Source organism: Oryza sativa, chromosome 12, assembly GCF_034140825.1.
Source record: "Oryza sativa Japonica Group chromosome 12, ASM3414082v1".
Lineage (NCBI taxonomy): Eukaryota > Viridiplantae > Streptophyta > Magnoliopsida > Poales > Poaceae > Oryza > Oryza sativa.
This window is the reverse complement of record NC_089046.1, coordinates 24797945-24810980: the sequence shown is the minus strand read 5'-3', so window position 1 is coordinate 24810980 and position 13036 is coordinate 24797945. Positions and strand designations below refer to the sequence as shown.

Genomic DNA, 13036 nt, shown 5'->3' with positions numbered 1-13036 from the left:
AGAAAAGAAAACAGAATGTCCTTGGTGGTTAAAAACCACCAAATATAGCATGAAAACCGCCGAGGATAATTATTTCGTCCGCTGACCGACAAGTAAATACCTTGCATTTTAAGATACTAAGTGCTTAGAATTTTAAGATTAAAAACAAAACTTACATATTCGTAAGTACATACATACATACGACAAATCGTTCATAGGTATAAAATCACAATCATTCATGCATGCATGCATGCATACATCACATGACACACGTAAATTAATACTACTACGTGCTACCAATTGAGTGGTTCGATCGTGTCGATAGCTAGCTAGCTAGCTTGATTTGTCCCTGTCCTGCATGAACATATATGTGCAGACATGTACACATGTACATGCATACAGATCATGATCGATCTAATAATTAATTTCGTCGGCTATACATATTTGCAACGACGTACATTACATTACATTGATCTGCTTTGCAATGCATGTGATATGGTCCTATTAATCTCGAGGGTAGTACGTGTAGCAATCTTATTCAAGAAGCCCAACACATTTTTTAACTATATATTCAGCCGACGCAGGGGCGCGGATCCAGAAATAAAAAGTTTGAGGGACTCAACATACTAGAGTACGTCCCTCAACATACCAGAGTACACCGGTATAAACACATCATCTCAGTATTAAACTATATTAAAATGCTATTAAGAGATTTTTAGCATCTTCTATCTTATCAACCATGACGAAAAAATTGAAGGGGGTATCCATAGATCCGGTGAGTGCGGGGGACTTGACTTGAGTCCTCCTGCACCCACGTTGAATCCGCCCCTAGCCGGACGGTTGGTAGAGTGAGACAGATAGAGAGACGATTTTCCATGGTCCTCCTGCATGTAGTGTCCATATGCTAACGAATTAACAAACCTCCCGTGTATGAACAATATAATCTTGGTTATATATATACATAAAAGTACTTTTGCAGAGTGCATGCAGCCGACCATGCATGAGGGCTGAGGCCCCTATATATGCATGAGGGAGCATGTTGGTGTGTGTCTCCTTTCAAAAAGAATTACTTCATTCGTTTCCAATGTATAACACCATAAATTTTTTTAAGATACGTGTGATCACTCACCTTATCAAAAAAAATTATGTAATTATTAGTTATTTTATCGTGACTTGATTTATTATCAAATGTTCTTTAACATGATTATTTATAAAAAAATTGAATAAGACAAATAGTCAAAAGTTTGTCAAAAACTCAGCAGCGTCATATATGAAAAAAAAAGTGAAAGAAGTAACTTTTAACACGAACAGATCCAGGTCCTGAGCAATTTAGACCATAGCCCGGGCCTGAGTTCTAGTAAATCTCATGAGAACTTTATCTAATTTCATCTCTCATGATTATTTCCAAACATTGAATATATATATATATATATATATATATATATATATATATATATATATATATATATATATATATATATATATATATATATATATATATATTTATATATATATATATAGTAAATTTGTTTGGTGCTCCATGGTGCCCGGGCACCATTGTTGAAATTGAGTATATACCTAATTCAAATGAGTATGAAATTTTTTCAATTACTTAGATATTAACATTAGCTACTTTACTAACTAGTTCAAAGCAAGTTTGAACTGAATTTGAACTTGTTTTTGTTAGATTTTGATTCTAGGTATATAGCATCCATACATATAATTAGTTAGGTATGTAATCATGGATTGTGAAATAAAGTTAAATTTGAGTTGTTTTGTTGATAGGTATAGGTATGAATCGAGTTATTATAACTAGGTATATACTCAGAATTTGAAAATTTTGAAAAATTTGAATGATTTTGTGTATTTGATACCATGTTGCCCGGGCACCATGGTGCCCCCATATATATATATATATATATATATATATATATATATATATATATATATATATATATATATATATATATATATATATATATATATATATATATATATATATATATATATATATATATATATATATATATATATATATATATATATATATATATATATATTCAATGTTTGGGCCCTGCGAGCCCGGGTAACCATTCGGTGTCTCACCGAGCCCTAAATCCGCACTTGGGCTAGCTTTTTTGGATGCAGGATATGTAATATTTTGACTTGATCAATAGCAAAATTCAGTGAACTTAAATATATACATGTGTGTAATGAGTAAAGCCTCCAATAGACATCATAGAACGACAGATCTGGACCATTGGATTGGAAAGCAATATTTAACTGAAAACACACACACACGTTATATTATGGTTGGACCCCCAAAGAAAAGAGAATGTGTTGCTGTTAAAATTATTTTTTCAGTCCTTCTGCCACCCTAGCTAGCTTGCACGTAGTACATGTACATTTGCCTCGCTGTTTCTGACTAAAATGTTCAGAGATGCTAGTAGTAGATGATTAATTAACCGTGCAAATTGATTGACTATAAACCAGATTTTACTTTTCTGCACCGACCATTGCTAGCTGTATGTGCTGCTGCTGCAGACTCTTTGACCAACCAGGGGAGCAACCGCATTTAAGTAAGGATCACGCACGCATTAACTAATTGAGTTAATCTAACCAAATTAATACTCCTACTGTTGTGGTGCTAACTGCATGTGTCAGATCTGATAATTATTTTTTCTGGTAATTTTAAACGTGTCACGTTTAGTTAATCATTTAAGTTATTTTTTCTGGAGTAGTATAATACTGTCCCAATTAAAGGATTGTGTAATATAAAGCTACAATTTTACGGCCCTATAGTTCATATATACTCACAAGTCACAATTTTTTGTTGCATCAGTTTCCAAATATACATTTGTAGGATTTAAATTTTGTACGTAAATATGAAAAGCATTTTTAGATGAGTACTACTACTAGCTAGTGTATTTCTATCACCAACCACTCTCTCTGTTTCCCAAACCATCTAGCCTTATTTAATGAGAGGTGCGCAATATCTTTTATTCTACTCGCAGGGGATCTGGCGTGGGTGTTAGATCGATATTGATAAAATGATAGAATGAAGGGAGAAAGGGAGGGAGAATAGGAGGGGCTAAAGGAGGAAGAAGATGAGTCATCCCTTTAATTTTATTTTGGATCCACTAAATAGGGTAGAAAGTAATATTTATAAGTATTTAGGAATGGAGGTCCTTATTTAATGAGAGACACAATAGTCTTTTTATTCAATACTCCCTCCATTCCTAAAATATTAGGCATAACCACCTATAAGACCATAACCTAAAGACTAAGAAACAATTATTATCACATCATGATTTGAATAACCTAAACTAATACAATACATGCATCCAATAGAATTAGAGATCTTGAGAATGTATGATTTAGAAAACAATAATTTAGGGGAGATAAAGATACTACTCCCTCTGTCCCTAAATATAAGGGATTTTGGTCAGATGCGGCACATTCTAGTACAACGAATCTGGACAGGAAGAGATATGTCGCATATGACCAAAATCCCTTATATTTAGGGATGGAAGGAGTAATTAATTGTATGCATGCATGCACGCACGCCTTATATTATGAAACATATTTGAAAAGTAGTTTTTAATTCCTGCTAGACAACTTATAAATGTTTATAAGCGTAACATTTAAAGTACAGTATTTGGGGAGAGGGATACATTGCAGTAACGAACATTGATGGTGAAATCAAAGAAGTACAGTATAACCCGAAGAGATCATCCATGTCTAGTTAAAACCTTAATTGCCCTCATAAAATTCAGCAGAAAACTAAGCTACTAGGCTAGGAGGACATTGGCCATCTCTGCATTAGGTGAGGCAGATCTCATGAGGACTACTGTAGCTGGGTGTGTGGCCCCTTAATTTGTAATCCTCATCCTATAAAAAAAGAATCTAGTATAATAAATCTGGACAAAAACATGTTCTAATTTATTGAATTATGATGTGTTACATACATTACTAGATTGATTTTTTATGGAACGGAGAAAATAAGTTGTAAAGTTTGTAAATTAACCCTGAGTTGTGCATGCTGTACAGAGTTAGTTAACAGTACAGCCAGCAGGCACCTTAAAACCTAAGCGTCCGTAACCCCGTACCAAGGCCGATAATGGTGGTTGGATTTTGTAGCAATTAGGGTACAAGTTCAATTAATTAATTAAGCTGTTCCTTTTCTTGAACAGTGACATGCATCGTCATATGCCGTCATTCTAGCTTGTACGTGACCCCACCTGCAAAGTTTCATTAATAATTTGCTAATAAAAATTGCACCCCGTACACATGTAACTTGAAATTTTAATTTAGGTAGTATAATTTATACATGTGGATTAATTAGTGATGGATATGTATATATACCTGCTTTTCAACAACCTGATCAGATTAAATTTGTTGCAGTGATGCAGTTTGCTGCGCAACATACATATATATATATATAGGACACTCATATGGGGCACCATGGTGCCCGGGCACCATGGTATCTAATGCACAAAATCACTCAAATTTTTCAAAATTTTCAAATTGTGAGTATATACCTAGTTATAATAATTTGATTCATACCTATACTTATCAACAAAACAACTCAAATTTAACTTTATTTCACAATCCATGATTACATACCTAACTAATTATATGTATGGATGCTATATACCTAGAATCAAAATCTAACAAAAACAAGTTCAAATTCAGTTCAAACTTGCTTTAAACTAGTTAGTAAAGTAGTTAATGTTAATACCTAAGTAATTGAAAAAGTTTCATACTCATTTGAATTGGATATATACTCAATTTCAACAATGGTGCCCGGGCACCATGGAGCACCAAACAAATTTACTATATATATATATATATATATATATATATATATATATATATATATATATATATATATATATATATATATATATATATCCCAAATTAAATGTTTATTTAATTAGACCGGGCTTCGTCCAAGACCAAATTAATATTCCTCGTATATGAAGGGACATTTATAACTGGAAATTAAGGGAAATTATAATTCCATGGCCATGGAAATCTGGAAAAGCCAGCACTATTCCATGTTATTTTTGCGAAATTATAATTCCTAACGGTTAGCTTAATTATAAATGTGTGGTGGTTTAGCTTGCTTGCACGCATGTGCCCACAATAGTTAGGAGTTTATATATGTTAACAATAAAATGCAGGGCCAGCCATGCATGGTCCAATCAGCATTCATGAAGCCATATATATATACTATTAAGTTTGGTATACAACTTTTTGTTGTTATTAATATACCAAATATTTTTGGAGGTCACACACACATTAATTAATTCGCGTGTGCACTGAGGTTAATGGAGCTAGCTGTCATGGTAATTAATTAAGAGATTAACCATTGTTTGTGCCAGCTAGCTAGCCGGCCGGCTCTCCAACTGGAAGATTAGCTTAGCTAGCTGAAAGTGGCCTCCCTCCCAACACTACACTTGAGCATCACTGCTGCTGCTAAATATATGCTCAGTGTCATTGTTGGTAATCAATGGTGTGACAGTGATCAAAATCTATATGTAGGAGTGTGTGTGTGTGTGCGTGTGTCTATATATATATATATATATATATATATATATATATATATATATATATATATATATATATATATATATATATAGAGAGAGAGAGAGAGAGAGAGAGAGAGAGAGAGAGAGAGTACAGCTGGGGATGAAAGAAAGCTAATCAATTAAGCAAGCTAGGATGATTATGATATATCATAGGTGCTACATACAACTATGCCAAATGGATGGTTATTAATTGACACTTGATGCCAATTTTCTTGTGAATTCACGCAATTGTTGGAGTGCCCACACAATTGTATGGGTGGACATTACTAAAACATACCCATCAGATGGCGTTATATGATTTTGTAGTTTCAATGGATGGGTGGTTTTCATCGCGATTTAACCCTTAATTTATTGTCATATGGGCGAATGGTGTCCAGTCAGTTTCTTTTCACAAAATTGGCATCTTAACTTACGAAGTGAACTATATAAATAGGATATTAAATCAATATCTATATATCATTTCAAAAGAAGATAATGGTTGTCACCCTAGCAATTAACTCTAATGTATAGAGCATTGTATTACCAACTGCTTTATTAATACTACAAAATAGTCCTCCTACATACGATTTATTTCAAGCAATTAATATTAACACACATGTATAATTTATTTTAATCTATAGCGAAACACGAGTATTTAACTAGTGGCTTAAGAAGCCAAAAGGGAATTGAGGAAGACATAAATTAATGCAGCAGAGTAAACATTAATTGACATCAGAGTATTTAAATATTTTTCTTGAGTACCTAAAGTGCACCAATTTCATTGAATATGACATGAGAAAAAACTGCTAAAAACGGAACTTTACAAGGAAAAAAAGGAAACGAAGGTAAGATCTGCGCTAGGCGTTCCGCTCATGCTAGGGTCCAGGTTTTAGCCTCCTTGATTTTTGCAGCGAGAACTAAAGTCAAGAGCTCTTTATGCTAGAACACCCTTTGGTACCTCTCCTTAATTCCATATCGATCTCCCAAGACGTTAGGAGTAGTAGGGTGCGAATTCCTTTCCTAGGTGTCCTATGGTGCAGTTTGCCAGCGTCGTCCATCAGTTATGAATGGATCCCAATTGCAGTTATGAATGGATCCCAATTGCTCGGTTTTATATGTTCTTGTGCTATCCAGTTAAGAGTATGTATCATTTTTTTTGTGTATCTGCAGTCCATGTTAAGATGGAAGGCCATCTCTAAAGTGTGTCTGCAGAGTGGGTAGTACGTGCTGTTTGACCCCCTCGAATAGCTAGTCTATATCAATTATTTGGAATTGATATGGAAAGTAATTATATGATAGAACGATAAATAATACTACTAGTATGATATTTGGATAAAACGTATGCTTAGATGGAGTATTATTGTTAGTTTGCTCTCGTATATATTCTTGTTACAGTAACCCCATATCTCATCAATTAATTAATTAACCCAGCATCATTTTCAGCAATAAACATGATATAATTAACTCTTCTCTCTAAGGTATTATATATAGGTATATCCTGCTGCATATGGCACGACTCGGCTAATTTCTTATATAACGTACTCACTTAGAGCAGGTACAATAGTAGGCTATAAGCCAACTACAAATATATTTTAAGAAGATAAATAAGGAGAATATATTTTAAGAAGATAAATAAGGAGAGAGAAGAGCAGCGGGCTACAGATTTGTAGCCAGCTGTAGCACGGACTCCAAGACACAATGTGTGTATGACAGGTGGGACCAGGTATTAATAGTGTAGTACATAACTATTGTATGAATAAGCTATTAGATTGGCTATATATGAATTGGAGCTAGTAGCTGGCTATACTATTAAACTTGCTCTTATTGTCTTCAGTTCTAGAAGTAAATAAAACACACGAGAAAAACACTGCCCAATACTTTAATTATTTCTCAGACAGCATCCAACTTAATAATTTCGAGGGGTCAACCTTACTGCATTAAAAAAACAATTAATTAGCCGATCGAAATTTAGAGATCGTGCACAGTGATGCTTGTCTCTTTTCAGTCGTGCGAATTGAAGTCCACCCCAAATTAAATTTAATTAACTTTCCCCCCAAAAAATATGCCTACATCCTGCTGCTAATATATAACATAATCAATTCTACGTACCTATATGATCTTATGTCTAGTAAGCTACTAACAGATTAAACTAGCTAGCTAGCTAGAGATCCAAAAAATTAACTGACCAGCTTGTGCATGCTCTGCTTAATTATCATGTGACCCTACTAACACACTCTCTTATGATCATGCCCTTGAGCGTGCATTGATGATCAATTAGCATCACCAACCAAACCAAGTACTACTAATTATTAATCAACCTAGCTTGCACGCACGCCAAGTCCCCCTCCTTGATGGAGATAGTTTCATTGGCTAAGTAATGACTCATGAAATAATTAACCACCAAACAATAGCTAAATACATAATTAACCCCACGCTAGACACCACGAGTAGCATCAAATATACTAAATCTACACAATATTTTCGCGCTAGAGGGTACGGACAAAATCCGTCAAAATTATTAGAGTTCAGCTGGTTGGTGAGTTCATCAGTTTAGTTCTACCCAGCCCCCGTTAACCTGAACCCACGTGTCAGCCTCGTAATGGTTAAAAATCTATTTATACATATTTGTGCACATTTCGAAGCAACTAAAAAAATATTCTTGCTGTCCTCCAACGGTCGGGAGTGAAATCCTAGCTTCTAAGAAGCACACCTATGATTTTCTATACGTAAGCACGTTATTCATTGTTAATTATGTCGCATATATTAACACCACCTTGAGAGTGTTAGGTACGGTTAGATTCTTGTTTAACTTGACTTTGCCTCTTCATGGACAGCCTAATTTGGTGATTTCTTTTTTCTCGATAATTTGCAAAGAGAACCCGAACAGCATCTTCACACTATATAAATCTGTAAATCTGCTTCATGAAACACCATAATTGGTAGAAGGGGTAAAGAAGACCAGGGTGTGGCCTCTTTTTAGCTTTGAGTGATCAAAGCTAAGCAAAGCTAATTAGAGGCACTTATGAAAGCTAATTAAAGTGCTTTGAATCTAATCTAATCTAATCTAAGTACGGATTTCACAAGTGGAAGCTGGAAACAGGGAGCAAAAGAGACCCTGTCCGGTCCAGGTGAGCCCTGCGTGCGTGTCACGTGCTGCCGCTAAGCTAACGGCGTTAATTGGTGGCTTTTCCGTCCGCCCGGCATCAGAAGCTTCGCTAACGGCGCCGTCATGGGACGGCGAGCCCCAGTGTGGGGCCCACGGTGGCAGGTCTGGCTAGTGTGCTATGCTCACCTCACTAGGGTGATGGGTAGGCTTTGGCTCCATCACCTTTGTCATTTTCTTTTATTTACCTTTTGTTTTACAATTCATATATTGGAAAATTCTAAGCTGCCCTTACATCACTATCTACAGTAGTTGGTGTTAAAATAATAAAAAATATTTATATATATAGTTTTTTTATGTAAGGATTGATTTGAAAAATGTGTCTCAGCATAAAGGTTAATAGGTTTAGTTTTGCTTTTAATAGGTTAGGTTCTATTCTAGTATTATGTAAAGCAACATCATATCTACATGTCATTGTTTTGATTTTATACATAACACAGTTAGGACAATAAAACACAACCAGAAGCTAATTAGATGTTACTTTTCGTTTTACAATTCATAATTTGGAAAATTCTAACCGCCATTAGAACACTGTCTACAGACGTTAGGTGTTAAAATAGTATGGTTGATTATGAGGATCGTTATAAAAAAATGTGTCTCAACATAAAGATTAATAGGTTTAGTTTTTCTTTTAAGAGTAGGTTGGATTCTTCATTTTAATATGTATACTAATGTCATATATACACTGTCATCCTTTTGGTTTTATCCAAAATATAATTTATATAGTAGAACAGAATGACATGACAAAACATTGATTGAGTTGTGTGTCTTATTATCCAATCGAAGAAGCGTGTTCTGAAGCTTAAGCAAACCCTACATTTCTTGTACGGTTGCATGTCTAATTAAAATTCTCATAATTCAAGATTTAACCCCCTCCAGAATCCTTCCGCGCATTCAATCAAAGTCAAACTAGAAACCACAACCACTCCAAACAATACCCTATCTAATCTAAGCTAGGGTCGTAAAATAAGACAATTCAGTACGACTATTAATACAGGTTCAGTGAGCAACCCATTATGTACCGTTGATATCGTCAACATTACTCGTTCCCCGACCGCATAAATTCCGTCATTACCGATTAATCGACATCGACTCTTTTCACCCCAAGAGTAGAAGAAGGTGAAAAAGAAAAATTACAGTGCTAGGTAAAATACCAAAAATAGTGTAGGACCATTTATAAAAGGGGGGTGAGTTCACCATGGGAGGTGACCAGAATCACTGCAGCACACTGGCAACCGTATAAGCCCACCGCAGTCTCCTCGCTTCACACACTCCTCGCTCCACTGCCATTTCCCGCGTAGCCCCCTCGGCTTCTCTTACATTTACATTCAGGTCCTCCCCCCCTCACGGTTCTTCACGCGCGCGAGGGCCCCTTTGTTTTCTCGTATTTACAAACAGGTCCCTCCCATGGACAAGAAGCAGGGCTTCTTCTCCGCGCTCCGGGAGGAGGTCGCCCGCGGCCTCTCGCCGGCGCGCGCTCGCCGCCGGTCGCAGGCGGCCGCCGCGGCAGAGGTGGCCGCGGCGCTGCGGTACGCGGGAGGTGGTGGTGGGGGGGAGATGCTGGCGCCGCTCATGGAGGGCCCGGATCCGGAGTCGGGAGACGGCGGGAGATCGTCGTCGTCGGCGGCGGCGGCGAGGAGGGAAGGGTGGGGGCGGTGGGTGCGCGGCCAGCTGTCGCGCGCGCCGTCGACGGCCGGCGCGGCGGTGGTCGCGGCGGGTGGTGGCGGCGGCGCGGCGAGGCGGAACGACCTGAGGCTGCTGCTCGGCGTCATGGGCGCGCCGCTCGCGCCGGTGCACGTCGCCGCCGGCGAGCCGCTCCCCCACCTCAGCATCAAGGACACCCCCATTGTAAGTGCTCTTGGGTGAAATCCTCTCGAGTGAAAATTTCGGTGAATTTTTTTTTGTGGATTTTGAGTTCTTGGATTAATTAATTTCTAAAGTCGCCACCTATTCAATTATTTCTTCTTCTAGAAAAACCTGCTGGTTCGTTAGGAAGAAACAATATGAAAAAAAAAAGAAAAAGAAAGAAGAAGAACTGGTTCTTGATGTGATGTTTGGATGTGATACATTTTCTCATATCCACTGTACAAACGGTTTATTCCTCATGTAGTGTTCTACCATTTCACTTTCAGTTACCCATTTACTGAAAGAAAAAAGAAATCAGCAACTCTTTGATGTAGTTGTAAAAAGTATTTTGTTGTAGCTGTAAGTTTTACCATTACGATGTGTTCTTGCAGGAGACCTCGTCGGCGCAGTACATTCTGCAGCAGTATCTGGCTGCCTCCGGGGGGCAGAAGCTGCTGTCATCGGTGAGGAACTCGTACGCCATGGGCAAGGTGAGGATGGTGGCGACGGAGTTCGAGACCGGCGGCCGCGTGGTGAGGAACCGCATGGCGGCGCGCGCCACGGAGTCCGGCCGGTTCGTGCTGTGGCAGATGGCCCCGGAGATGTGGTACATTGAGCTCGCCGTCGGCGGGAGCAAGGTGCACGCCGGCTGCAATGGCAAGCTCGTGTGGCGCCACACGCCGTGGCTCGGCGCGCATTCCGCCAAGGGCCCCGTCCGCCCTCTCCGCCGCGCACTCCAGGTAGCACACCGGGGAGCCTGCCATGTCTTGTAGTTTGATGTCGTCTGAAATGTGCCATTGTGTGTATATGGTGGAAGAAGGTGGTAGTCTAACTGAAATTGTTGTTGGTTCATATTGTATCTTCAGGGCTTGGATCCTCTGACCGCGGCGAGCATGTTTGCCGGTGCGCGGTGCATTGGCGAGAGGAAGGTGAATGGGGAGGATTGCTTCATCCTGAAGCTGTGCGCGGACCCTGAGACGCTAAGGGCGCGCAGCGAGGGGCTTGCGGAGATCATCCGGCATGTTCTCTTTGGGTATTTCAGCCAGAAGACTGGCCTCCTTGTGCATCTTGAGGATTCTCACCTCACCAGGATTCAGTCCACCACCGGAGGGGACGCAGTTTACTGGGAGACCACCATCAATTCGTTCATTGAGGACTACCGCCCGGTGGAGGGTATAATGGTTGCGCACGCTGGTCGCTCCGCTGTGACCCTCTTCCGTTTCGGAGAGGTTGCCATGAGCCACACCAAGACTCGCATGGAGGAGGCATGGAGCATCGAGGAGGTCGCGTTCAATGTCCCTGGCCTCTCCATCGATTGCTTCATCCCGCCCACCGACATCAAGTCTGGATCCATCAGCGAGACCGTCGAGCTTCCTCATGGCGAGAAGAGCAAGGTTGGTCTTCTCCAATGCCATAGTGCTAAGGTGGCCGCGTTGGAGAAGGCAGACGACAACGTCGCGTGGAGCGGAGCACTGCAGCGAGATTTCAAGTGATTTGCTGTCTGTTCATAGTTGCTTCTTGCAGTGCCAGTGCTACTGACTCATTTTGATGGTTGTAGGGTAGCAAGAAAGAGCCAAGGGAGGATGATTTGGAGCTTTGCAAATTCCAAATGTCCTGTAAATAGGAAGCTTAAGGAATTCACATGGTCTTCCATATCCCTGAGGAGGCCTATTGTGAAGAACCCTTACCTATCTTATTCAGATATATGGTAGTAGGTAGTTGTTAGTAACTTCTGGCGTTTTTTTTTGTCGGTGCCTTGTGGAAGAACCAGGAGGGGTGTTTCTCATCCTGCACCCAACCACATGGTAAGGGATCATGGTGGTGGTGCTGTTCTTTCTCTTATAGCGATACTAATTTATCGGAGCCCAGCGAGGAAGAAGGGTTTCTTCTCTGGCAATTGAGAGTGATTTTATTCTGATTTTAGCAGTCCAGTGTGCTTTTGGTTGGTGATAGTCTCCGGTCAAAACTAACTTTAGGTGAAAGATTAAGAGTTCTGAATTGCTGTTGCTCTTTGTTTAGGGTTATCATGATGGGTCTCTGGTTGTTTTTTTCCCTGTCCTTCCTTCACATCTCTCTTTATTTAGTATGAGATGGTGGTTGTATTCTACAGAAGTTGATGTAAGCCAGAACTTCTAATGAATATCATGGAATGAATTGTTTCTTTTTGTGGCTTATGGACTCAATTTGCCCCCACACTCCTGCATGCTAAAGCAAATGATGTTAGCTTTTGAATGGTAATATTGTTAGTTGTATAATGCAACATCAATGTTAGCTTTTGCCACTGCTTGCATTCAGCTTTAGTATGCTGTATATGCTGGGGAGTATGATTCATTAATATGATGGCATGGTCCCCATGTGCTTCAGCCTCAGGTGCTGTGATGAATACATGTATTTCTCTTCTTTCTTATGAGGTGTAATTAGCTTTGCCACTATGATACTATCTTTTTGTGCTCCATTCCCTGAGAAGCGTTCAGAC

At 39.0% G+C, this 13036-nt stretch overlaps 1 protein-coding gene across 1 annotated transcript; it reads left to right on the top strand.

Annotated features, from left to right (window-relative positions):
• Positions 1 to 9983: 9983 nt before the first annotated feature.
• Positions 9984 to 12734, top strand: LOC4352639 (uncharacterized). Its single transcript, XM_015763112.3, has 3 exons — positions 9984 to 10563; positions 10953 to 11300; positions 11427 to 12734. Exons 1-3 carry the CDS (start codon positions 10123 to 10125, stop codon positions 12051 to 12053), a joined length of 1416 nt encoding a protein of 471 aa, XP_015618598.1. The 5' UTR covers positions 9984 to 10122; the 3' UTR covers positions 12054 to 12734.
• Positions 12735 to 13036: the final 302 nt, after the last annotated feature.

What these genes read in the sequence shown, in the direction of transcription:
- LOC4352639 (XM_015763112.3), top strand. Translation starts at nt 10,123, where the DNA reads ATGGACAAGAAGCAGGGCTTCTTCTCCGCGCTCCGGGAGGAGGTCGCC. An exon ending in GCATCAAGGACACCCCCATT is followed by an intron (nt 10,564 to 10,952) that starts GTAAGTGCTCTT and finishes GTGTTCTTGCAG; the next exon opens with GAGACCTCGTCGGCGCAGTA. An exon ending in CTCTCCGCCGCGCACTCCAG is followed by an intron (nt 11,301 to 11,426) that starts GTAGCACACCGG and finishes TTGTATCTTCAG; the next exon opens with GGCTTGGATCCTCTGACCGC.